Source organism: Camarhynchus parvulus, chromosome 1A (genome assembly GCF_901933205.1).
Source record: "Camarhynchus parvulus chromosome 1A, STF_HiC, whole genome shotgun sequence".
In the NCBI taxonomy this organism is placed as follows: Eukaryota; Metazoa; Chordata; class Aves; order Passeriformes; family Thraupidae; genus Camarhynchus; species Camarhynchus parvulus.
In genome coordinates, this window is record NC_044586.1 from 46,650,252 (window position 1) to 46,678,197 (window position 27,946).

General features: G+C 38.2%; 1 protein-coding gene across 1 annotated transcript in view; it reads left to right on the top strand.

Moving 5' to 3' along the window:
- The window catches only part of CFTR (CF transmembrane conductance regulator), an 87,400-nt gene that overhangs the window by 46,722 nt on the left and 12,732 nt on the right, over positions 1–27,946 (top strand). Inside the window, exons 13-23 of the mRNA XM_030960059.1 lie at positions 241–327; positions 1,206–1,938; positions 3,052–3,180; positions 6,076–6,113; positions 7,065–7,318; positions 8,357–8,436; positions 12,542–12,692; positions 13,805–14,032; positions 16,096–16,196; positions 24,778–25,020; positions 27,641–27,796. Of these exons, the coding sequence (XP_030815919.1) occupies positions 241–327; positions 1,206–1,938; positions 3,052–3,180; positions 6,076–6,113; positions 7,065–7,318; positions 8,357–8,436; positions 12,542–12,692; positions 13,805–14,032; positions 16,096–16,196; positions 24,778–25,020; positions 27,641–27,796 (2,200 nt within the window). The remainder of the gene's footprint in view (positions 1–240; positions 328–1,205; positions 1,939–3,051; positions 3,181–6,075; positions 6,114–7,064; positions 7,319–8,356; positions 8,437–12,541; positions 12,693–13,804; positions 14,033–16,095; positions 16,197–24,777; positions 25,021–27,640; positions 27,797–27,946) is intronic.

The following is a 27,946-nucleotide window of genomic DNA, read 5'->3' on the forward strand; positions in this document are numbered from 1 at the left end:
CTTTGTTTCATTGCACCAAAATTAATGGAAAACTGAGTTAGTTTGTAATGTGGTCTACAGCAAAAAAAGGCTTAATTAAAAGATGTCTTATAAACACATTTCATGTTAAACTTCAGCTCTATATGGATGCTGTAGAAAGCCTATCAACTAAAAGATTTGAGGCACTCTTATTAAATTATATTTATTGAAATTTATAAGAGATGTGAAAGTTAATGTCATTTCCATTTTTTTTCTGCTCAGGGCAGTGTACAAAGATGCTGATTTGTACCTCCTGGATTCTCCTTTTGGACACTTGGACATTTTTACAGAAAAAGAGATATTTGAAAGGTATTGTATGTTTTGATAGACTGTTTTTAAGAATCTCACCAAGCAGCACAAAATAAAATGAAGGGTTTTTAATAGCAGTACAAAAATACTGAAGTGATCAAAATTATGCCTGTTGGGATGTTCATTTTTAGGGTTTCTCATAGTATTAAGTTGTAGTATTATATATATATTTTGAGTATTTTTTGTTAACAGTAGGACAATGCACTGCGTGGGGAACAAGCCTGAGCCAGGTGTGAGCATTACTGCTCCCTCTTCCATCTTAACATATTGAGCCTGCTGTAATCTCATACTCCCAGTGTGTGTGGCTTTATATCTGACATGCCTTTGTATCAGAAAGGCTTTCACTTTAAAGCAATTACCTGCTTTGTAAGTATAATTTTTTACATAAGGCTATATTTTGACTTGTTTTTCTAATCACTGAATGTTGAATCACCTGAAAAAGCCTGCTGATGATTGGAGCAGGTTGGCCCGAGTCAGAGACTTTTTGCTTGTCCTTTTGATGAAATCAGTAAGGACACGCACTGTTGTCCATGAGCTTTTCAGCCACTGTAATTTTGAAGTTTTGAAATTTGAGTAATACTCCTAAGTCTCAGATCAGCAGATCTGAGTAACCCTAAGATGAAAAGAAATATTTCATGATGAAGTGTGCTTTTTGGGTTGACCTGAACATGATTACATTTTACTTCTTTTTTGGTTCCTGCAATAAAATACTCACCCTTTACACATCTCAGCTTTATCACCTCCTTTGTAGTTTGAGGGAGCACCCAAGACTGCTCACACTGGAAGCAGAGCAGGTAAAAGCAAATTGAAAGGGATAAAATCATCATTTAATCATGAGAACAAAAAAGTCTAAATATTCACACTTCCATCTTTTACAGCTGTGTGTGCAAGCTGATGGCGAATAAAACGAGGATCTTGGTTACTTCAAAATTGGAACACTTAAAGATTGCTGACAAAATATTAATCTTACATGAAGGGAGCTGCTATTTCTATGGGACATTTTCTGAACTTCAGGGTCAGCGGCCAGACTTCAGCTCAGAGCTGATGGGATTTGACTCTTTTGATCAGTTCAGCGCAGAGAGAAGAAATTCAATCCTTACTGAGACTCTCCGACGATATTCCATTGAAGGAGAAGGCATGGGATCACGCAATGAAATAAAGAAGCAATCTTTTAAACAAAAATCAGATTTGAATGACAAGAGGAAGAACTCTGTGATTATTAACCCCCTTAATGCAAATAGGAAGTTCTCAGTAGTGCAGAAGAATGGGGTGCAGGTCAATGGGATAGAGGATGGGCACAGTGACCCGCTGGAGAGGAGGGTCTCGCTGGTGCCTGACGTGGAGCAGGGGGACGTGGCTCTGCTGAGGAGTGGGATGCTCAAGGCTGACCATCTGCTGCAGGGGCGCAGGAGGCAGTCAGTGCTCAACCTCATGACAAGCGCCTCTGTCAACTACGGACCAAACTTCTCCAAGAAGGGAAGTACAACCTTTCGGAAAATGTCCATGGTGCCTCAGACAAACCTGTCTTCTGAGATGGATATCTACACCAGGCGGGTGTCTCGAGACAGCATCTTGGACATAACTGATGAAATCAATGAAGAGGATTTGAAGGTGTGTGTTGATTTGAATTCACCTTGGGTTTGGTTATGGTGATGGTTTAGTGTGATATACTCCTCATCTGTTTTTCTACTGGACTATTTCCTTCCTAATGCAGCATTTCTCTGCAGAATATGTGTTTTGAATACCTATGAAAATTTTTAAACTCAAGTATCATCTCAAAATCAATGAAATCCTCAAAAAATTATATTGCCTTATTTTTGGTTCATTTCTCAGTGCTAAGTGTAGGGAATTTCAATACAGAATTTACGTCTCCTGCTCTTTACCTTTCAGATTACTTAGGATAAAATAAAATTTGAAACCATAACTTGGAAAAACTTTGTTTTAAAGCATTTAGGTAAAATTCACCTTTGAAACATTAAGGCTCGTGGAAAAAAATAAAATACATTTGAAGTACTAGCACAGTTTTTAAAACTGGAATTTGATCAAATTTGATAAATTTGTTAGACTGCTTAGTTCTTGTGTCCTGATGCACATAATGAATGGAGGAGTAAGCTTGATTTTCTCTGGTTTTATGGATGTGCAAAAACCCCCAGAAGGTTGAGTTTTATACCAAAAACTGGACCAAAATTTCTTTTTTTCTGATAGTTTCAATTGGTCATGATGGACGACTTTCATTTTCAAAACGGACAGCTGACTTTCTCAGGATAGGAAAATTTTCTGGGGAAGTTTCCCAGGTGGAAACAGATGTCCAAGGAAAATTTAAATTCAATATTTGCTGAAGCACGGACCATTTTTTCTTTTGAGCTCCACAGAAAACAAAAAAACTTCAAGTGCTTACAAATTTATTCTAAAATCACAATAATAATTCTCCATTGAAAGAAAATAGCTATTGATTAATAGTTTCTGATTCTGGTAGTGCTAGACAAATCTCAGCTTCTGTCATTGTTGTCTGAAAATTTTAAATAATCTCTTGATTGTGTATTTATATCAAAGGTGACTCAACCGGTCAGTACCTTCCTCTCTAGCCATTATCAGCCAATTTAATGCTTCAGCTCAATTATTTGCAGTGACTTAGCAGAAAGAATGACAGCATTCTTATGTCAGAAATTCTCATACAAAGATATTATTAGCATTCTTACTATTACTTTACTGTTTTTTTGACAGGAGTGCTTCAGTGATGATGCTGAAAGCATGGGTACTGTTACTACATGGAATACCTATTTCAGATACGTTACTATCCACAAAAACTTGATTTTTGTTCTGATTTTGTGTGTGACTGTCTTCTTAGTTGAGGTAAGAAAATCTGTGCTTGGTGTCATGTTGCAACAAATGATGTTTGTTCAAACTGTTCTTTGTGAAAATGGATAAAGCATCAAGACATAAGCTCTTGTATGTATCACTTATTGAAAACTGCTGCTAAATTAAATTGTAGGGACTTTTCTATTGCTTAGATGAGCACTTCATCAAAGTTAGTGGTTAGTGCACAGCAGCAGAAGACCCATCTTCTCAAATTATCCAGGTTATTTTCTCTATGTGGTACCACAAAAAAGAATTATTACCCTATGCAAGTCTTTTGTTCACAGCTGAATAATCTCCCATTTCTCATTACAAATTACCTTTGAATAGTCTTAGGCAGTTAACAACAATAATTGCCATAATTTTTTTTGATCAGCACGTACATAAATTCTGGAAAATTGCTTTGAAAAATGAGTTACTAGCTTTGCTCCTAGTGAAAGAAGAGTGGTGAGTAAGGCAGAGTGCTGAATGCCTGTGGTGGCAGTGAAAGATGGAAGGGGTGTTCCTGCAGCATGCAGAGAAGACTTTTTCCAAGGATAGTGTTAAACACCAGAACAAGTACTGAAGAACATCTGGCTCTTTGAAGACATTTGACGGTTTTTCATATATCAGAAATTGCCTGCTTTTTGTCTTGTCTCTCAATTTAGAAAAACTTTAAGTATATAGAACCTCTTAATGTTCTCTTCTATAGTAAATATCCTAAATCAAGTATTTTTTAAAGTGAAGGAAGATGTTTCATAGGGAGAAATCAACGAGACAGTATTCATATGTCAACTTACAAAATATGGTGCCAATTTCTCTTGGTATTTTTCAACATGAACTGAATGAAGAGAAGAATCCATTAGGAATATAGGATTATTTTCTGGCTGATTGTCAGCAAAGGGTTTTTAGCAATTCTGTGGTGAGATTCAAACTTCTAGTGTCATCATAGCTGGGGAAAGATGGTGATTGATGGTATTCTGAATTTACACTAATGATATATTGCAGGTGATTTAAGTTACTTCTCTTGGACCAGGAATAAACCCTGGAGCTTAAATCTAGTTTAGCATCTTAATTTTAAACCAACTCCATCAGCAAGGCTGTACTTAGAGGTATAGCTCTTCTTGTAAGTTTTGTTTTCATGGTTGAGGAAAATGGCCGTGTAAAGAACAGCAAAGCTGAATGTGAGCTTTAGAGGCAAAGGAAATCTAAATTTTAAGATACATCAGATTTATTCCTGTATATTCAGCATATATTTCTAAATGTTTATTACACATTTTTGCTTTTATTTTAGGCTAAATATTTTTAAATGGTTTTAAAAACCTCATCTTCTAACTGAAAAAAAAAATCTTTGACAAAGAATGTTTCCATACAATTTAAAGTTTCCAGTGTGACTATCATTGAAGTAAAAGGCAATTGATAAATGAATTGGCTGAAAAATACACAGCTGCAGCCCAGTCTTGAGCAAACCTCTGTGTGTGAGCTGAAATACCATTCCAAGTGTTTGTGCGTCCTGTGCTAACAGTTTGTACCCTTCCAACTTGAGATAATGAAGACAGGCTAGTGATGAACATCCAAGTAAATTGAAAGTGGTGGTTCAGATCTGGGTGGGACTACTTTGAAAATTATAGAGATGATATTTTAGATTGGAATGGATTGCTTTGGAATGGATTGCTTTTGAATGGATTGCTGTAGATTCCGAGGTGTGTTCACACAGGTCACCATAAATAGGACATCAACTGTACTTATTTCCTATGTTTGTGTGGTGTGTGTTGTGTAGCCCACTTAAGCAGCTCAAAACTGTGTCTCATGGATGTAATACCCAGAGACTAGGGCTGCTGAACTGAAAGAAGAGCAGTTTTGTAAGGAAACACAGAGAAAGGCTTTGTGAAACTATTCTGTGACAGTATTACCTACCATCATCTTCACAGCTGAAAAAACTCCTCTGTTGTGAGGAGTCAAGATGAGAACAGAATTCTGTTGGGAGATGTGAAAATACTATTGTGAAAGAAGCCTGATTCTTACAAACACTTATATTCAGGACCATCATGGTCAATCTTGAGTAAGACCTGCAGAAGTTGGTGGCTCCCATAGAGAAGACTTCAGTTGTGTGCATCAGTTGGGGTATTACCACAATATATTTCTGTAGAAGTGACATAAAAATGTATGGAAGAAAATGTAAAAACTGTTTCAACCCTTAGAAAAATTATCATAGTCAGGAACAGAGCAAACTAAAATCTAATAGACTAGATTAAGATCTCCAGAATCTTGGTAGACAGATAAGAATATTTTACAGACTAAATTCTTGTTGAGTACCAAACCATCTCACAATAAAAAGGGTTTAATCCTACATTTTAAAAATATTACAATAGATTATGTGGAAAATTATGTAAAACTAAGCAGCAAAGCAATATCAGTCAAATGAATATACCAAATATAGATATCAGCTAGTAAGAACAACAAGGCAAAAATAATAATGATGTTAAAGGTATGACATTCATATTTGAATAGATGCCTTTGAAGATACTGAGAGACTTACTCTTCCAGGGTCATAAACAATATTAATCTTTAAAACTTAAAGGCATACCGTTATCAGTAGGAAGACATTAGCAAGCCTTTGTCAATAGTATGGTAAAAAAGAACACAAGAATTTCTAGAATTCAAGAATCTCTGGGGCACTTGAGAGCCTGATTTTAATACAAATCTAAATGTAGCTTCCCTGGTGGGATGCACTAAATTGTTTCCGTGGAGAGAGAAGCAGATATAACAAGGTTTTTGCTTTAAGTAGGTTTGACTTCCACCCATTTGTTATGCTGCCTCTAAAAACAGGTATAAAGTCAATGAAAAAAGATATGAGAGAAAGATTACATAAAGTGATAAACCAAAATCTGACTCTGTTTTCTTTGGTCACAGGTAGCTGCTTCTCTTGGTGGAGTATGGTTTCTTCAAAAGTAAGTAGTGGAGATAATTTTTTGAGAAACTGGGGTAACCCTTATATTATTTTTTCTGTAAAGAATGAATAAATTCTGCCAGAATTCTATGTGGATAGTCACTACCTTATAGTCAACAAAATGGTTCATAGATGGATGATTTTAATACCTTGTATAGGTGGTATCTGGTACTTCTTTAAGTGCTAACAGTTGAATGGTTTATGCCTTGTTATTGAGTACACAAGAGTGTATGCAAGATTTTCCTGGGTCAGCTCAATCTGGGGATGCAGGGACCTGATTATCTTCAGTATACCTTCATGATTCAGAGGTCTGGTAAGACTTGCTTAGGAACATTACAAGGGAGCAGTTTCTGTAAGACCCCCGTTTGTAAAATTTCTACAGCTCATCTATGAAGAATTCTCAGAAGTTACAGGATCAGCAGTTGTAGGTTAAAATGTACTAAGCAGTAGAAAAGCCAGTGGCTTTTCCTGGGTTAATGCTTTTAATCCCTGTTTTTGTCTTGCAGCAATGAGTGTGTGTGAGTATAGAAGCATATGGTGACATAGGTCCCACTGGAGGTGGAGTGAATTATGTTGATTTCAATTTCCATTGTCACTAAGGGCTTTGATTTTTATAGTATACCTAAAGAATTTTACTTCTGTAGTAATTCAGTTTTTTCAAGACTTAAACTAATTTTTCTGTTTAAAAGAAGTGGGTGAATTTTCCTGGATTAGGTTAGGTTTGTCAGTGATTAAATAGGCAGCAGATTTGCAAGAGACTACCAGGGCAATTAATAATTTATATTTCACACGTTCATGACAATATTTTAAAAATGACTGGAAATATCTATAACAATTAGCATAGTTTTAAAACAAATGGACACTGGAGTACTGATTGGTTTTGTTTAGTAAGTAAAAAAGAAAGAGCACACAATTCCCAGTAATGCATTTATTTGTCATTTCCATCACACAGGACAGCTTTGAAGGCAAATTCAACCCAGTCAGAAAACAGCACCTCTGATAAGCCTCCTGTGATTGTCACTGACACTAGCAGCTACTACATCGTTTACATCTATGTGGGTGTGGCAGATACTCTGCTTGCCATGGGAATCTTCAGAGGTTTGCCCCTTGTGCATACACTTATAACAGTGTCTAAAACTCTTCATCAGAAGATGGTGCATGCAGTTCTTCATGCACCTATGTCAACCTTCAACTCTTGGAAAGCAGGTAATTGAAATGGGAGGTGATTGACTCACTTAGGCATTTAATTTCAATTTAATGGTTTTCATTCTGTTAAAGGAGAGTGTTACCTTCCATTTACATTTTCAGTCAAGTGGAATGTTAGAAGTTTGCCACATAAGGTAATTTGTGAATCTTTTAATGAAACTTGATTGCACTTAAGTGTGACATATTTCAGTTGTCAATTCTGATTCTGAAATATCACCCTGTAAGAAAGAAATTTGGAGAAAATAAACCATTAACTGTTCTAGGCAATAAAAGTAGAATAACTTCTAAAGAATAGACTTTGTCAAAAACTGCAATAGAAAACATATTGTCAGCTATGTCATGAGTGACAAGGAATCAGATGTGGATGATAAATAGTGCTTTTTTTATGAATAGTCCTACTAAAATGGCATAAAACATCAGTTAGTGTGAATGATGGTATGCATATTCAAATTTGGGAGTTGATATAAAGCTCATTATATAACTGGTGCAACAAGTTCCATCTCCCATTTAACATGAAATTCCTATATCATGTGTTTCTTACTGATAAGTGCTAGATCATAGGAGACACTGCTAAATGATGACACAACAATGAGCTTCTCCTTAATTTTCCCTTATATTCTTAACTTTGTTGTTACATAACTTTAATACAGTAATTCTACTCAAAAATTAAGAAACAGGTTACAAACCCAGGCAAATGCTGATGTGCAAATTACCTGTTTATCATCAGGGCCTGCTGAATAAGGGGTACTGACCTTATGCTTTGTGCCTCTATATCTGCCCTTTTTAGTGGTTTCTTATTTTAAATGACATTTTCCTGGGTTTTTTTTCCCAAGAGCTGAAACAGAAGTTGTGCAGCCGAATTCCTCCAGGGAGACAGAAACTGTAGCTCCACTAAACTGTCATGGAACTGCTTATACTTAAAAAAAAATCTTGTATTTAATATTTTGCATTCAGAAAAAGTTGTAACTTTTGTTAAAGTAGTAAATGTGGGATTTGGGGGGTATTAAAATGTTTGACTTTTTTTTCCTTAACCCATAGGTGGTATGCTTAACAGGTTCTCAAAAGATACGGCAGTACTGGATGACATACTTCCACTTACAGTATTTGACTTCATTCAGGTTTGTAGAATAAAAGTTGTAGCTTTTGCTGTCTTATAGCAATATGATATTTCAGCTTTACATCTTGCAAAGGAAATCATATGAATTTTTTTCAATCTATGTATCTACGTAGCTGCTTATCCTGTAGTTCAACTGTATTGCTTCATTTTGAGTGCTTGCCTCTGTGTGTAATTACCCCCACTGTTTATGCAAACCGCTCTTACTACTCGGGCTCAGAAATATTTTTGCCCTGCAGACCCCTAAAGGACAAGTATCCCTGCTGCTGCCCAGATTCAACTGTAAGTCATAAAGGGCATTCCTTAGTTTTTTCTGTTATCTTGGGTCAAGTTAACCGTTTTTTTAATGCTATTCTTTTATTGCATTCAGTCACTTTCATAATTTCCCCTCCTTAAGCTCTTCTGCTCTTCTGTTGAATGTATTCTTGACTTTTCTGTTCCTTTGTCTTCTATGGAAATGTCAGCTTTTCCTCAGAGAGAACTTGTTCCCAAAACATTTTAAAAACAAGCAAATCTTTCCTGGTGCTCCTGTTCCTCTCTACATTATTAAGGTGATATACAGGTCCAACTTAATCAACCCAAACACTCTGCTGTACAGATTGCCTGTCTCCATCTGTGAATTTGCCTGCTTTACAGTCCCTACCATCATGATTATCTGATGAGAGAATTTCTTTCCCTATATCTTTGTGAGGAATTGATAACTTTGACTCATGACTTCAGAGGGGCCATTGCAGCTTGGCATGAAGAGGTTCAAGTATTACAGCTTTACTTCATGTCATGCTGATGTCATGAGGACTTGCTGAATGAGCAAACATGGACATTGGGACTCTCTGAATCAACTGTATAATCTTCAGTGTGAACAGGAGTCACTACTGTCTTTTCTGATACGACCGTTTTGTTTCAGATATTTTGGATCTACCATGGGGGTATTATTCTAGAAGCATGTTAATTAGTCTGTCTCTACATTTCAAACTTCTACAAGGAACTGCCTAGTTTTCATGTTTTCAAGAAAAAGGAAAAGCCCAGTATTTGGCTTTTCTATTCTGATGCCTTGCAGAGGTGTATCCATACCCTATTGTCCCACAGATTCACCTCTCTCTCCTCAGTCTCAGCTGCAGAGGCTTCTAGACATGCATGATAAGCTGCCCTCTCTTTCCAGGTTCTTCTGCTGAATATCATTGAACCTACCCATTGTCTTGAATAATTTTAACAGTTATTCCTTCACAACCAATTTCTTCTGGTCCTCCATAGATTCAGACTTCCATGGACTCTGCTAAGGAACAAAGATTCCTCTGAAAGATACAGAGAAGTTATAGATAGGACTTTTCCCTTCTGATGATTGTTGAAGAGCCACAGAGTGTGGAAGGGATATGTGGACCTAGAACATGGAACACCTCCACCCCCTCTGTTCAAAGCAGGTTCAGCTAGAGAACGTTGCTCAAGGCCAAGCTGAGTTTTGGATAACTCCAAGTTCTCTGAGTAACACATTCCAGTATTTGACCTTCCCCATGCTATAAGTGCTTTTTCTTATGTTTAAATGGAATTTTGTGCATTTCAGCTTGTGCCCGTTGCCTCTTATCTTCCCACTGTGTGCCATTTAAAAGAATTTGGTTCAAGCACATATGGTCCACAAGAAATACCTACTATTATTTATATAAATAGAATATATTTTAATTATATAAATAATAACAAACTGTATATACGGAACAATTTATAACTTATATAAGTATATAGTCATACAAAGTGATGAGATCCCCCTAAGCCATGTCTAAAGGTTAAACCCAGTTCTATCAGCCAGTCCTCAATTCTTGAAGATCCTTCCTGTGAGATGCTGCTTGTTCCTAAGGTTTAATATAGTCTCACCCAAAAGTTCACAGAGTGAATGTTCAACTCACTGAACATTCATGCCTGTGATCAGGACTGGTTTCCCCTAAATGATAAACTCCTGTTGGTTAATCAAACTGGCTGTTGCAGTCATTGCCACGCTGAGCGCTTGCTGAGTTGCTTTGTCTACTACCAACTGCGTTTTCCAAACTGGGAAACAGTGGGACATGTCTCCCCATCTGGCCTCTGTCCCTGTGCTGAAAGCTCAGCATCTGAGGCACTGCACTGTGCTGCATGAGCCCTCTGCTCCCATTCCTCAACTATATGCCAATACACTTGGCTTGTAGTTTAGATATTTGCTTCTGCCTTTTTAGAGAAAATATAATCTTCTGTCTGACTTTAGGCTTACTTTGGAGTTTATGAGATAACACAGATTTTCATATTCAACTTTTTAGTGAAATAACTGTGGGATCAGCAGTTAAAACAGTATGACATCATGGTGACCTTTACAAAATTCGAGTAAATTATAGAAATGGGAATTTTAACAGTCACTGAGTGACTGTAATCTCAAGTAATGCGAGAACTGTATAACTTGGCTCAATATCACTTGAATAGCTCATTTGCTTCTTAACAATTAAAGAGAGATACAAGCGCTACTAATTTCTGCAGTTTGAAGTAATGAGTAAACACAAATCTATTCTTGCATTGCTGCAGGCCAGTGCTAAACAGCCTGCACAAGTGTAACCCACACATATCACCATTCCTTTAAGAGAAATGAGGAAAATAGTGAAAGAACTCATAGGACCATAAAATTGTTTGGGCTGGAAGGGACATTAAAGATCATCTAGTTCCAACCCCTCTGCAAAGGCAAGGATGCTTTCCATGAGGTCAGGTTTCTCAGAGCCCCTTTCAATCTGGCCTTGAACACTTCCGGGAGTGGGGCATCCACACCTTCTCTGGGCAACCTGTTCCAATGCCTCACCACCCTCCTAGTAAAGAATTTCTTCCTAATATCTAATCTAAACCTGCTCTATTTCAGTTCAAAGCCATTCCTTCTTTAGCTAGTTCAGCTGTAACGTAATTTTTTCCTATAATGTGATGCTGCTATTGCATTGTTCAGATTTCTGATGAAAAAAAGTTATAGGAAACTTAGAACATGCTTACCTGCTCATGAGTGACCTCTAACTTGAAATATTGGGAATTTAAATCCTTCCTTGAATTTATGTGGATATAGTAGCAAAAGCACCCACTGCAGGTTTCTTCCTAATGTGAAATTAGTTTTGTTTTCATCTGTTTCTCTGTTGACTAGTCATTTGCAGTGATGTTTCAATGCAATGTTCATAATTTTGCCCCAAATTGTCCATCTGCAGTTGGTTTATGCTGGTAAGTTTGCAGCTTGAAGTAGTTGTTTAGTGTTAGAAGTAATGCCCTGATACAAAGCAGAACTTTGCTATTCTATGTATGCTGGTATACTTGATTAGATTTAGACACTAGAAAAAAGCAGTCTACCTGCTAAAGTCTCTTCTAGAGTAAAGATCATGACCAGACTTAGCTAAATCTGGCTGAAGCTACTGAGAATGAGATCTTAAAATGGTAGTAGTCTCTAGTAGGTTAAAATAGATTAACTCTGAAACAATTTTGTTCCTTTTATCATCTGACACCTTTAAACACCTTTTTATTTCTCCTGAAACTGCTAATTTGTCATATCACAGATTCTTGTACAATTTATTTCCTGTCTTCTGATCAGGACAAGCAGTAGTGTTAGTTTCATGTATGAGTTACAGTCCCTTGACCAAAGTACAACTTCCCACTTTTTCTGATCCTCAGCAAGACTGCTTTGCCCAGAACCTGCAGGAGGCTGTCACTCAGCTCCTGACAGTCTTGCACACCTAGTCCAGACAAGGACAACACCAGTAGGTTTGGTCGGTGGCTGCAGATATTGCAAGTTTCATTCTTATATTTTAAGTGGAGAGTGAGTGCCTAGCTGCCATTGTTTTTGTGTGGCTTCATATTTTAGAAGCCTGCAATACAGATTGTACTATAGAAAACACTTTTCCCATCTATTAAGAAAAGGTGGCAGCTTCTTGCAACAGGTTATGGATCTGGTCCAAGTTATTAATTATCTTTTCATGGAGGTTTGTTCTCAGCTGCAAATATTCTTAGCTTAGCACTTTATGTTTGCTGAAACAATATGTAGTTGCCATAGGAAGGAAATTCCTCACCAATCTCTAGTCTATCAAATGACAAGTTTACTTTATCAATAGTATTTTTCTTTCATTCTACAGTTAATACTGATTGTGATTGGCGCTATAACAGTAGTCTCAATATTAGAACCCTACATCTTCCTGGCATCAGTGCCTGTGATAGCAGCCTTTATTCTGTTAAGGGCATACTTCCTCCACACTTCTCAGCAGCTGAAACAACTGGAATCTGAAGGTAGGAGCAGCAAAGTTGGTAGACTTTTAAATCCACAACAAATCAATTGAGAAGTGATTCACTCTTTCTCCTCTTTTTTGTGTCTTCTCTTGCAAGATGGCATTGTCTTTGGGAGCAGAACACCTATCTCCTTAAAGCCAGGGCTGTTACTCATTCAGCCAATACTGAGTGCTCTGCTGCCAAAGAGCAATAAAAAAGGCCTTTTAAAAGATGGGCTTTATCACCACTGCAGCTGAAAACAAATAAAGTCCTGATATACAGTTTTCTTGAGAGTACATGTAGCTTGCAAAATTGTGTTCAGACTTGGTGTGTACCCTTTGAGTTTGTTTCTTTGTAAGAAAAATTTCAATGGATGTATCTTAATCACAAAGAACTCTGATTTCTGAATAAGTTATTTGATTAAATTTCCTTCCTCTCCCCCCATTAAGAGAATAAAATATTCCAAATAAAAATGAAAACCTCATTTGGAAGTGTGAACTTGCAGACCATGCACTGTTGCTTGGCTTTGCAGCAAACCGGCAGATCCATGGCAAGTCAGTCCTGAATTTTAAACAGTGGTGATCCTCTTCCCTTAAGTGTAATTCTGGAGTTCCTCAGACTTTAATTTAAATTTCTTTGATGTTCACAGGGATCCAGCACTGGCTCACCACTTTTTATGTAATGCAAGATTTGCTTAAAATTACCATGTCAGTGCAGTTGAATCTGGAGCATTAAAGTACTCTGTCTATGCTAAGAAAGCTTCATATATTGGAGTTATCAAAATTGCAGGAATTAATTTTGGCTGGAGAGGAGCAGCCTTTCTCTTGTGGCATCCTACAGAAGGCCAGGAGCATTCCCAAGTAGATATGAGACAAATAGTTATGTGTTAAATATGAAGAGTTATTGTGATCCCTTCCTGTCAATACACTGAATGCAATTTCAACCCATTCTTGCAAGGACTGTTGCTATGTATCCTTTGTTAGGATGACTTCAGTCATGTAGTTTGACAACATATGTAAATTGCACACTGGCAGTGGTTACACTGCTGTGAGGTAGAGCATGGCGGGGTGTTTTCATTGTCAAAGGCATTTCCTCATGCATGCTGATGTTGTTCTGATTTAAACACTTTGCAGCTCGGAGTCCAATTTTCACCCATCTTGTTACAAGCTTAAAAGGGCTGTGGACACTGCGAGCTTTTGGGCGGCAGCCGTATTTTGAGACCTTGTTTCACAAAGCTCTGAACCTACACACGGCAAACTGGTTCCTCTACCTGTCAACACTGCGCTGGTTCCAGATGAGGATAGAAATTATCTTTGTTGTCTTTTTTGTTGCTGTGGCATTTATCTCTATTATAACTACAGGTATGGTAACTTTACCCGAAAACTGAAATGGAAGTCTGCTGCTTCTTTTTAACAGCTCAGCTTTAGAAAATTCTGAGAGAAATAAGCTGTTGTGGAATTTAGCATACACTGGAGTCATTGATTTAAGTATGTCATAGTAGCAAACACAATTTAATTAAAATAGAAATAACACCATTATTGCCTGCAGTCTGATATTGAAGAGGACTCATTAAAGGGAACAATCTGAAAATAATAACTGAAGGGACAAAACTTTTATTTTGTTGATAGTAATTGCTGTAAAATTATCTCATGAGTTTGAACCCACATTACTGTTTCAACAAGCTTGGATGTTGATCACACCTGTATAGCTCAAATATTTTTAGTAAATAGAAGTTAATGTTCCTCTCACTTGCAAATGGCTAAGACATGAAAATCTTAATAATCTTTTAAAGCCTGTAACATTAGGAGAAATTGTCATCCAGTTCTTTAATTCCCAACCCACTGGCCCATTTTCCTATGTGAAGTTTTGCAAATTCTATTAAAAATCCCCTGAACAGTGACTCACCACTCCTACTAAACACAGTATATGAATGAGAATCACACTATACCTTACTTGTATTTGAAGTGGTGCCCATGACTTGCCAGGTTGTAGCCAGCCTCAAACAAGCAAAAATTAGGAGTATGATGTCCCAAAAATGTTTATAATTCATTTATGTGGAAAAATTCAGCTAGAGGTAACTTCAAATACAGTTTTTTATTCACTTTGTTTTGTTATGTTTGGACATGGTTCTACCTGTCCAAGTTTTACACTGAACTTTGTGTGCAGGATCTGTATGCAGTTTCAGTACTATGGTCGCTGATGAACAAGAGTTTAATGATTTTATGGAGGAGGTTTTAAAATCTAACAATATTCAAATTTCTTTCAGCTATACTTCAGTGTTGAAAAGGAGTTATATAAGAGCTTGCAATTTATCAAATATTGTACAGTTTATGAAATGCTATCCTCTATTTCTTGTAGAAGGAGCTCTAGCTCTCTTTACAAAAGGAGACACCACACAAATGCTTCTGTATGAAAATAGGCACTTACTGTTCTTTTGTTACTAAGGAGACTTCTAGTTCCCTTACCATTCATGGGAAACAATGCTCCCTGTTGTCCTTCTCATTTCTCACTCTGTGTCCTTACTAGTTTGGGGTTTTTAGGAAAATAATTTCTTGTGTTAGTTGTCCTGTATATTTTACTTGAGAAAAGGAGTGAAAACACTTCTTAAAAATGTTAAAATTTGTCATCTTGGCACCATTATAACCTTTACTGTTATGAATAATAGGCCCTTGGAGCAATACTAAATTCCTTATCTTAATCTATCAGCTTTCATGAGGAATATTTTGCTTTCATTTCTTACTTTTATATTTACTTATGTAATGAGACATCTATTAGAAAGCAGGAGGGGGTTTATTGAAGAAAACTATATCAGGAATGGAGAAATCGTAGAAAGGCCTTTGACTTAAATTCTCAATTCCATTTAACACCTAGTGAGGTGAAAAATCAACAGTGTGGTAGATTAAATGCTTATACTGTATTGCATGAAGTCATAAAGGAAAATCCCTGGAAAATCTCATGCTTGTAACAACCAACAATTAAAGATATAAAATTTACATCTGCATCTTTGTGAAACACTAATGAGAACATCCTCTATTTGTCAAAGAAGGGAAAATGTAAGCAGTTTTGAATTTTAGAGTTGCTAGCTGTGTGTGGTGTTTTGCTTAGATAAGAGTAATTTCACAATTCATGTGTGTTGAAAAAGCGAAAGTCAAATCAAGATTGCGGAGACCTGATCCTGTTTATAGTTTAAGTACCAAGATTCTACTGCCAAGCAAGATTGGGATTTCTAGTGAATTCAGCACCAAAGCCATGTGTTAAACTATGATTTAACTCTTAGTCCTTTTTATGATTAGCAAATCATGTTTTATCTATGAAGTAAAAGAGGTGAGAGTATGAATATGCATCTTAAGATATACATGCTAATTTTCTGTTTTCTAATGGCTTTTTATTTGCACAGGAATTGAATGTGTTTTTCTCTCCACAGGTGAAGGACCAGGTACAGCTGGAATTATTCTCACTTTAGCTATGAACATCATGGGAACCTTGCAGTGGGCAGTAAACTCAAGCATAGATGTTGATAGTTTGGTAAGCAAAAAACGCATGGTGCTGTGCTTTCTTTTGAGGAACTGCCTTATTTTGTTGGTTATGGTTGTGCAGTGAATTATCTTCAGAGTTGAATATTACGCAGATATGTCAGAAAAGTTTCTCTCATACCTTTGATAGCAAACTACTGGCTTTGGGATGGCACAAACAAAGTTTTTACACAGTCAGAAGTTTTTCTGGCCTGGAATAGGGAACAGCAAATACTTGCACTTGACGATTCAGATTGCAGATGTAGCAGTGATAGGAAAACCTCAAAGAGGCTTGGGGTGTTTTGTTATATTTCCTGTATTTATATATATAAAATATACCTTCCTTGGTCTACTTGACACCTTTGCATAGCAGATCACAATGGATGTTTTTGAGATCCTTTCACATGTTACCAATAGTGATTTAAAAATCTGTCCTTGACTTCCCTGGAAGTCTTTTTCTGGTTTTATGAAAATGCCCTCTGACATAAGACTTTGCAGTCATGCTAATTTTCATAGGTAGGACTGGCTTTAAAACAGAGAATTTCACAAGATTAGCTTCTCATCACCTATTTGTTGAGATATGTGAAGCAGACAGGAAGCTCATAAAAGAATATGTGTGTTCTTACACTTTTCATCATACATTAGTTCAAATGTATGAAAATTTTAGCTTTTATTTTAAAATGTAATAGTTCCTGATCTCTTTCCACTTCATTCATGCTAGGATTTATTTTAGACAGAATTTGTGTAACAAAATACTGTAGTCTTACAAACAAAAATATTTTCTGAGAAAAAAGAACTCCCACATCCTGTCTTACCCGCTCTGAACCCTAAATCAGCTTCTCAAGCCCAACCATTTCAGTATTGGAAAACAAAATTTTGCAGCAGATTTCAGAGTCCCTTAAATCCTGACTAATTGAAATTAATTGCCATATTAAAAATATATAACTGGGGCAATGGTGACAGTGAAGCAATATTTGCAAGTCTAACATTATTTTTTTTAAATTATTATTCAACTAGATTCACCCTGAGGGAAATCATTAAGAGCCTCAGAACAAGGAATTAACCACTTACAGCATCTAAGCTCTTGTTTGCACATGTGTGACTGCTGATAGTTGAGAAATGGCCCTTCAGCAGTGATTCCCACCCACCAAATGTTTTATGCCAGCTCTCTTTGCTTTGTTATGAACAGCCTGTCTTGAAGGGCAAGCACTTTGTGAGAGGGCTTCATTGCTGTAACTGCAAGACCTGCTAAATAGTAGTTACATGACTAAAAATGAAATAAAATGCAGCGTTGGTAAATCACAGAAGTTTCAGGGTTGGGAGGGACCTCTGGAGATCCTCTTGTCCAAGTCTCCTGACAAGGCAGGGTCACCTAGAGCAGGTGACACAGGAACTCTCCACAGGTGGGCTTTGAATGTCTCCAGAGAGAGAGAGAGAGAGACTCTACAACCTCTCTGGGCAGCCTGTTCTGCTGCAGTCTGAATTGCTGCTAGCATAGTCCAGGGTAAAGAAGCAAAAAAGACCTTTGCACAACATCCACAGATGTTTTATTCAGCCATGCAGTGAGATGTTCAAGTCCCAGCACCCACACCCAGCGAATCTAACTTTGTCTCTCTACAGGGGCCTGGGGGCTGATCCTGGTCTCAGGGCAGCACAAAGATGAGGGCCAATCAGGGAACAGGGAAGGTGTGGCTCCGGAACATAGAAACAGACACAGGAACAGGGGAAGGAGCAGGTGGGGTCTAACAGCTTTTTGAGGGAAGCTTCTTGTGCCTCCCTAGACTAGGGAATGCCCCCCCAGGGTCTCCACACTGTTCCAGTGCTCTGTCATCCTCAAAGTGAAAAAGCTCTTCCTTACATTGAGGTGAAACTATTTGTGTTGTGTTGTTTTTGTGTTGCTCGTCATTCTGTCACCGGGCACCACTGAGAATAGCCTGACAGGATCCAGCTGACAGCCGCCTTTGAGATATTTATGCATTAACGTGATCCCCTCTCAGCGCTCTCTAGACTAAACAGGCCCAGCTGCTGCAGTCTCTCCTCATAAAAGAGATGCTCCAGACCCCAAACGATCTTTGTGGCCTTCACTGGGCCCTCTCCAGTAGCTCTTTGTCTCTCCTGTGCTGAGGAGCCCGGAACCCAACCCAGCGCTCCAGATGTCGCCTCACTAGCGCCGAGCAGAGGGGCAGGACCACCTGGGGCCATACTCCTCCCGATGCACCCCAGGTTACCGCTGGCGCTCCTGGCCTCAAGGGCACACTGCCAGCTCACAGTCAAATTGTCATCCACCAAGACTCCCAGGTTCTTCTCTGCTAAGCTGCTCTCTAGCAGGTCAGCCCCCCAAAACCACCACAACAGTAGCAACCATGTTAATTCACTTGGCTCTCATTTGTAGACTCCATTCCCTGTAAGGCAGAATGTGATCACTTCAAGTATAAAAATCTGTATACAAATGATGTGTGTGTATTACATGGCTTAATACAATCTGAAGGTGTCCACAGGAGCAACAGGAAGTCCTACTGTAGGATGCAGAGGGTGCTGGACACAACAGTGTTTCAGTAAAGAAGAACTTCCCCTTTTTAAAAGTACAGTTGTGTTAAAATGTCACCTATTAGCAGCAATAAGAAAGTAACTCCCTTTCTCTTGGGAGTCCCAAGTTGCTCTAGACATTTCTGAACACTTTGCTCTGTATTAAGAGGAAGGACTGTGCTGGAACACTGGTTATGTTGTGTGTTACAGTGTATTATTGATAGCCTTCTAAGGTCCATTAGGTTATAGAGTGGATCCTCTGGACATGTTTTACCAGTGGATAACTGCTCACCCTCATGACATGAATTTTTAGGTATCCCAGAGAAGAAATTAATAGATATTGCTGAAAAGCTGTTCCTGTGCACAAGCAGATAAAAATAGCTTAATGATGTCAAGATAATAAAACTGCTTCACTGGGTGATACAGATGTATTATTTCCTACTCTGTAGTCTCTGCATTTAGCACTTCCCTCATCAAAGTATTTTACATTTGGCTAAAGATGTTTTGCAGAGGGTTGCCTGACTTAGTAGCCTATTTAGTTATATTCTATTTTTCTCTCTAGAGGTAGTTGGAAGCTCCCCACAGGACAGACTGACTAGAACTGACACATCTCTAGATGTCTCCAGTTACAGATACGCACATATCACTCTAGTTGGCATCACTCTTGCCCTTCCTTGAGCAGCTATGATGTCTATGTTTACAAGCATGCCTGAGTGAATAGCACATTTGTAGGTAGCAGTCTTTGGCTGTCATATAAGCTGGAGTTTTCTGCAAGTGGTTGAAAGCCATGTCCAAAGGAGTAGCTGGCCAAACAGATGGGTAGGTGGCAAATCTGACTTTATTCCACCCAATCTCCATCTTGAGCTTTCCATGACACTGGCACACAGATTGAAGAAATCTGAGTTCCTGGGTTGGTTTTTATTTCTACATTCACAGATACTGTTTTTGAAGCAATTTTTGTTGTACACATTTGGCTTCAAATTAAAAACCCCTATTGTCTCTTAATACCCCATAATGGTTTAATGGTTTTGGCATTTCATTCTCTACAGCCTTGATACCTTGTCTGCTCTGCCTTTATTTAAAAACAAACAACCCCCCATATCCCCCTTCCTCCCCTCCAAACATATATGGTCACTCTGACAGCTATCCTTTGCTTCATTTAACACTACAAATTAGGCTGGATTTATTGTTTCACTTTCATCATTTCTGCTAATATCCCTTTAATTGGTTTTCAGTCTTTTTCTTCCTATCCTTCTAGGCAGTCTTGCAATGTTTTGAATTTTTTTCCTTCATAAAGAAATAGAAAATATTTTTTTTCAGTAAGTGCTGCTTTCATAGATAAGCATTAGCTAGTCCCAGTGGGCTATTCTAATGCTTTCTAACCTCTTCTTTCACTGATGTATATCCTGCAGCAGCAGTGCTCCAACTGTGAAGGACAGTTCCTTTTTAAAGAGAAAATGCCATGCTTTTACTGTTGCCAAGATTACTTATATAAGGAGATACAAAAAGCATCTCCCAAGGAGACATTAAAACCCAACTGCTAAATGTCACAGTGCCTCACCCTGTACTTCAGGGATGCTGAAGAATTAAAGTAATACAGGGTAAAGAAAATGACCAAATTTAAGAGTACAGCTGTGAAAAAGAATGGTGCTTTTACAAATTATGTCAATTTTTTTTTTTAATCTAGGACATGATCTCAATACAGTTTTTACTACTGTTGGCAGAAAATCTGAGAACACTTAAACACAAGTTTAAGTAGAGTAATTACTTAAGACTCAAGACTGTAAAATCTGCATCAGAATGGCAGTCCTCAAAGTGAGGTGTTGGTCTTCTGGGAAGCAGCATAATGAAGAAAAAATCTTTTGAACATTCTTTTTTTTTCCCTGCCTGCACAGCAGTGTGAAAAAGAGAGAAAAAAAATCAGTAACAGTTTTAAATGAGCTAGGTATTTCACTTTCGCAGTTCAGAAGAGAAGCATACATCCTATAAGTGCACACAATATGTAATAGCAGATGATGTGGAACCTCAGTAAAACCATATGTTCTGCCTACAGAACCAGTTTTGGCAGTGACTTCATGCACAAGATTTTTTACAACATGAACCATTGGCCCAATCTCTCATAGATGCCCCAGCTGCACCGTGTACTTTCCAAGCAGTGTTTGTGAGGAGGTGATGTCTGGCAACACAGCCATTGAATACCATGTATGTCTGGCCTGAAGAGGGTGACTGCTCTCTTTTTAGTAGAAGAAAACACAGACCCTGATTAAATTAATTCTTTTAGCTTACTTGTAAAAGAATTACTTCTTCCACCTTCTGGAAATATGAATTATATAATTATGAATTCTCCTTCAAAGTTAAGAAGAGTTTAAGTGATATTAATGAGGAAATAAATAAAAGAATTTGCAGTGTTTCTAAAATCTCAGTAAAATACAATTAGGCAAGGCTAAAAATAGTGTACTATGCTATAGACTTAGGGACAAAAATAGTAAATATACCCTTTTATTCTAAAGTACTAGTTAAAGAACACAAAGATAGCTGGCACAGTACTGATGGTAATAAAGGATAAAAAATTTGCTATCTCCTATCCTATACCTGTCATTATGAATGACAGAACATTTCTACCTGTGAAAGGAAGAATGGATATTTTTGGCAAATGTTCCTGACATGTTACATTCTGCCCAGATTTAAATCATAGTTCAAGCTATAGAACAAGGAATTCAGAATTGATTTAAAATTACTAAACTGTCTAAAACACATAACTGATAAGTCTGTCAGGGGACTAGGACATTGGGATGAAATTTTCTTTTTTATAGAAAGGCTTTTCACCCAGCTGGCTTCCCAGCAGACATTAGACAGTGTGTAGTGGAATGGCCCCTTGGGCATTTATGGGGAATCTCTGCCCATGAAAACATTCACAGCTCTTGATGAAGCCAAGAAAGACCTGCATTTCTAAAATAACTGTATTTCTATAAAGCTAAGATTTCTGAAGACAAAGGTACCATCAAACACCAATTAAAATAACTGCATGGTCATTGTGGGATTTACTATTGTCAGTCAGACGGGGAGAAAATTGTCAGCGTGATTCAAGCCTGATTGAAAACTGTCAGCCTGATTCTTCCTGTTTGTATCACCAAAAAGAGCTGGCATATATATAGATGAACATGATGGTGACCATGCTTTTGCATCTTGCACAGTAGTTGAGATGGAAATAAGAATTGATAGGCTTGTGCATTATCATGCTTTTTAGAACTTCTGTCACAGTTGTTTTTCAAGATGCTGAGATATAAACTATGATCCCAGTATTCCCTTGCATTTGCTTCCACATATAAAATCTGCCTAACAGCATTTCAATTGGGATTGAAGAGCAAAAAGGAATTGTATCGCATACGTCAAGGAGAAGCACTTTTCAGAAAGAATATAAAAGCAGTAAAACAAAGATGTACAAAGGGTTTTCCACGATACCACTAAACAGAAATCTATTTGTGAGAATACAGATTAGAGAACAAATGTTGTTTACAGGAACAAGCTTTTGTAAAACAAGGAATCTAATTAATTCATTAGTAGGACTGGGGCACTTAGGTACCTGAATGTAAAGGGAAGTCATGTCTTCTTCAAGTAAGGAACTGAAACTTTTTTCCTGAACAGGAGAAAAATAGGACATTTTGAAGACTCTAGGGCTGCCAGCATGAACAACATTCCCCGACAGTATGTTAGGAATTACAGCCTCTACAGAATGGACTTTAATGTTAACCCAAACAAGCTGTGTGTTGGAGGTCAAGAAGCAGATAGAGAAGAGAAACTTGACAAAATCAGAGTTAGGCTTGCAAATGGCTCAAAAGCTGGATAAATACTTGATCTTAATTTTCACTAAAAAGGCAGTGTTTAATCTGTGGACTTAAAAGTGGAACAGAAGGTGGAAATGGGATTTATAATATCTGAGGTAGAAATTACATGCAAACCAGCTAGAATCCTGGTCTCCCTAAATTGTACAGTTTGTGGAGGGACACACACCTGTGAAAACCTGTGAGTCAGTCCATCTAAAATCAGAATCTTCAGCTAGGGGTGATTTGGTTCTGCAGCTGGACATTTCCCTGAAACACGTGCAACCAGACTGGAACAATGCCATCCATACCAGGTAGAGCAGGCCTCACACCCAAGTACTGAGGAAGAACTGGCTGAGAAGCTGGAAATCTTATAATGGCCACCTCAAATAAATAAACAAGCAGGCAGTGGTGGTGGCATGTGACAAATAACAACTGTCAATTTTTTGTTGAGAAGGAGAAATGAGAAGTCATTGATACCACCATCAGTTTGTTAGTGTGATAGCAACAGTCTTTAGAAACTATTTTTAAGAATTAATTAAAAATGTGATGCTTATCGATTAGAATTACTTAGGTTTGGTGACATTACGGTTGCATCACACTATCCTCATAACTGTGAGTGATGATTTATTTTCCTGACACAAGTAATGTAATAGATCTCATTTGCCTTCAGGAAAGCATTGATTATGGCTCTGTTTCAGGAATTACATAAATGAAAGATATCAGGATTATTACAAGAACTGTAAACCATTTAATGAGTTGGTCAGAAAGGAAATGTCATTAAGCTGTAAGTATTAACCTGTAGGGAGGCTACTCAACAAAGATTAGATTGCTGACTGAGCTCATTGTAATCATTTTTAAATCCTCTCAACAAAGTAAAAGAGTGTTGAAGAAATCCACCAATGACACAAAGCTGAAAGGCAGTGTTGGTATAAATGATCCTGGGACTTTAAATATATTAGGTGACCTCAAATGGCAGATATTAAATAGATTTCAGTAACAAAAGTGCAAAGGCTTAGACTTAGGGACTGCTAAGAGTAACCTCAGTTGTAAGTGAGGATCTTGGTTAGAAATGGCTAAAATGAAGGAAAGCTTGGCTGACCACCCCTCACTCAAAGGCTGACTGTAAGATGTGACTGTGAAGAAAATAGGGTATGATCCTAGAATGTGTTAATGCAAATATTCCTAGTATAGATAGGGAAGCACCAATTCATTTGTATAATGTCCTGGTAAAATATCATCCAAAATGCTATGTGTATTCTGGTCAGACAGGAAGGCTTGATTTGAACTGGGGCGTTTGGAGAACATATATTAAGAGGCTTAAACCTGGATTTTCTTTAGTCCTGGAGAACAAAGATGTCCCTCTATAAATGAATGGGGAAAGCAGCTAGCAAAAGGAGCTCTTCAGATTTTAAAATTTAAAAAGTTATAACAGCAAACTTGTCCATAAGGTAAGAAATATGTTTTCTGACCACCTGAGCAGTAAAGATGTAGTGAAGGAGATTAATTATTCATTGACCCTTGATCCATTTAATAAAAAGATCAAGAGAATCCTTTCTAGTCCCACGTTCCTTTGAAAATGCTCCAAGACTGCTACTAGCACTTCAGTCTAAAGTTCATGAACTACAAGACTTTATTATTTCACCTAATATATATAATTACTGATAAAAAGTTCATTATCATGGAACTTCCTAGAATTTTTTTTAAACTATAATTGCTCATAAGTATTCAAATGTTACTGTTTAATGATTGTTCCTTTTTTACTTAATGCTACTGCTTTGCACTTTTCAAATCCCATGCAGTCTACCGATCTTTGGAGGTCAGTCATTATTCAAAGAACTTCACATTTTGGACAACCCCAAACCTTCCTGTAGGAAAGAGTTTAAGTGACCCATGTTGTTTTCATGATTATACTTTGTTTTCCTAGATAAAAGTCATCACTTTTCAAAATACAATTTTTAAGGTAGAAAGAGCTACTATGTCCATTTAAAAAGGAAGCAAGAGGAATCACATGTTGGACCAAAGTCAGTTGTACAAATGCAATGGAATCTACAGCTCTAGATGAGAACCAGCCGATCTTTGAAGATTATATTATATGGTTCAATAAAGTTTTGGGTTACTCATGACAGTAGCTTACAAAGAAAAAAGATTCACTGTTCCGGCTAGGAATTAGGAGCAATTTCATTTCATTTGTTTTGATAGTTTAGTATGAATTACAACTAGAATACTGTTTGTTTTGATTTGCAGATGCGGTCTGTCGGACGAATATTTAAATTCATTGACATGCCAACAGAAGAGACAAAAAGCATTAAGCCACAGAAGAATAATCAGTTTTCAGATGCCCTTGTAATTGAAAACAGGCATGTGAAGGAAGAGAAGAATTGGCCATCTGGGGGCCAAATGACTGTGAAAGACCTTACAGCCAAATACAGTGAAGGTGGACCTGCTGTACTAGAAAACATTTCCTTTTCAATAAGTTCAGGGCAGAGGGTAAGACACGGTTTTATTGTGGTTATTTCTGACTTCTATTAAGCTTAAGTATAAAATTGTCATAAACCTATTTGATGACCAAAGAGGATTTTGAGTCCCGTAAGATTTTCTAAATGAAAGTGTTGCAAACCAAAATATCTTATAAACTAACTGAAGAACAGAAATGACTTAGGATAAAATACATGTGCAACAGTTTCCCAACCTCTATTCCTGTGCCTGAAATTCTCCTGCTGTGGAGAGGGAAGCTTGCTGATGAATGCAGGTGCTGGGGACAGGCTGACCCAATGGGGCAGGGCACAGAAGAATACAGGGTGCTGTGCCAAGGGTAACGCACCGCTGGCTCCGGCCGCCGGAGGGTGGAGGTGCCGCCTCGCCCATGCCATGAGCGCTCTGTGCCACCCTGAATTATTGTACTGCACACCATAAACAGCTCTATTCTTACAGGATTGACAAAACTCTCTAATCCTCATGTCTGTTTGGGGCTGTGTTTAAGAAAGGGCTTTAGCTTCAGGACAGCATTTAGATAGAAGTTTAACACTTTCCTTCAAGTTCATTTTAAAGGCCCATCCTTGGTGGAATGGGAAGAAAGGCTTGTGATTTCCTGAGCTGAAGGCCTGCCTACAGAGGAAGAGAAGATTTTAACTGTCCCATGTAAATGAGAAAACAGGTTCAGTGACAGCTCCCTGGCCTTGACATGAGGCACATATTCACTCCTAATTTGGATAGCACCAGTCTTTGCCAGGTTTTTTTAGCTTTGTCTTGGTTTTCACGAACTGAATGTTTCATCTACTAGGTTTGAGGGCACCATATTTTGAACCCAGAGTTCCTTTAGCACCATCCTGAAGGCAATCTGCCTTTGAAAGAGAGATAGATACCTGTGACTCCTGGAACATTGAGATACAGGTGCTGCTGCAGCCTGGTCGATTTTCCTCCTATAGGATGCCTTGAAGCAGTAGAGTAAGGAAAATGAAAGACACTTTTGTACTGTACAGAGAAGGGGAGAGCAGTAAAAACAATAATCCTTTTCTCAAAGGCTGTGATTCAAGTTTGGTGATCAACCCTGGACTCAGATGCTCCTTAAACTGGAAAGAATTTGTCTCTACTGCATAGGTAGTACACCAAGAAGGAAATGGGAGTTCTCCTCTGCTGAGGGATGGAATAATCATCTAGTCCCACTGCCTTAGCACTTAATAGCTGTCCAGAAGTTAAAGTGTATTATCAAGGCCCTTAAGACGTTCACTCATCACAGGACATTCCTTTCAGCCCCTTCACCAGCTTTGTTGCCCTCCTCTGGATGCATTCGCTCCCCTCCACATTCTCCTTAAACTGTGGAGCCCAGCACTGCACACAGCACTCACAATGAGGCTGCTCCACAGCTGAATAGAGTGGGATAATCGCCCCTTTTGCCCAGCTGGTGCTGATGCTGTGTTTGATCAGCTCAGGATGGGGTTTGCCCTCTTGGCTGCCTGGGCTCACACTCATCTTGATCCTGCTGGCAGCAGCCCCCTCAGATCCCTCTCTGCAGGGCTGCTCTGCAGCCACTCCTCTCCCAGTTTATACTTGTGCCTGGCATTGCTCCATCCCAGGTGCAGAATCTGACATTTGGATTGTTCAATTGCAGTTAAATACTGCTCAGTGTTCCAAACTAATAGATTTCTCTGCAAGGCCTCGAGTCCTCAAGAGAGTCAACAGCATTTCCCAGTTTGGTGTCATCAGCAGCTTTGCTCATGGTGCATTTGACTCCTGCGTCCAGATTGTTGCTGAATACATGGAAGAGAACTGTCCCTAGGATTGAGCCCTGAGGTGTACTGCTAATGGCAGTCACCAGCCAGACGTAGCCCCATTCACTACAAGCCTCCAGCCATTCTTCAGTATGGTCACACTACAAAAACAGCCCACACTCAGACAGGACACTGTTAGCTGTGTAAACCCAATGTTGGAAAAACGGCATCTTGGAGTTTTTTGGTGGTTACTGTAAATATTTGGTTTTTCTGGCAATAGGTCGGCTCCCCTACAAGGGAAACACAACTTTTAAAAAATCCCAAAACCTATATTAGTATGTTTCTTCACACCCTAGAGATAAGAAAAATCAGCAGCAACTGGGCAGGTTGAGGACTTGCACAGATGCTTAGAGGTGTCCAATGGGATGATGTCTGCTGTAACCACTGCCTCTGCCCCAAGCTACCCCACTCATCAGAGTTAGGCCCTTTATTTTCAATCATATGAGAATGTAGTAGCTTACTAGGGTGATCCAAATGGACTCCCTACTTAGTTTTTGGGTTTTGGATGTGCTTTTGCTGATGAGGGCTTCACGGCAAAGTAAAGGGAAAAGGCACAAAGAGCTGGGCTGATCAGTGCAAGATAATAGACAAGCAAATTTCTGTTCTTCAGCTAAGGGTAGGCTAAAATATTTTTCATCTAGTTAATTCTAAAAAAACAAAGAATAGTCTCCCCAGTGTTTGATTCCTCCTTTGCTGTAGGCTTTTATCATTCCCACATAAATGATGTTTGCTATCCCATTGAGATCCATCTGGACTGTTCTTCACTTCTGAGACCTCTAAGGCTTTTGCCTTAGTCTGTGAAGAGTATTAAATGTTTGCTTGTATGATTTGCATTGCAGGTGGGCCTTTTAGGAAGAACAGGTTCAGGAAAAAGCACTTTACTTTTTGCATTTTTAAGACTACTGAATACAGAAGGGGATATCCAGATTGACGGAGTCTCCTGGAACACGGTCAGCGTGCAGCAATGGAGAAAAGCATTTGGAGTGATTCCTCAGGTAATGAGATTATTGAATATTTTTGTGCCTTTATTTTCATTGGTTCTATATCTGTATGTACATGTATGCTTTTAAGATGTTTGTTATTGTATGCTGAGAAAAAAACAAAAATGGATTTTGTGAAAAGTGGCATGGATGGGTGGAAGGAGG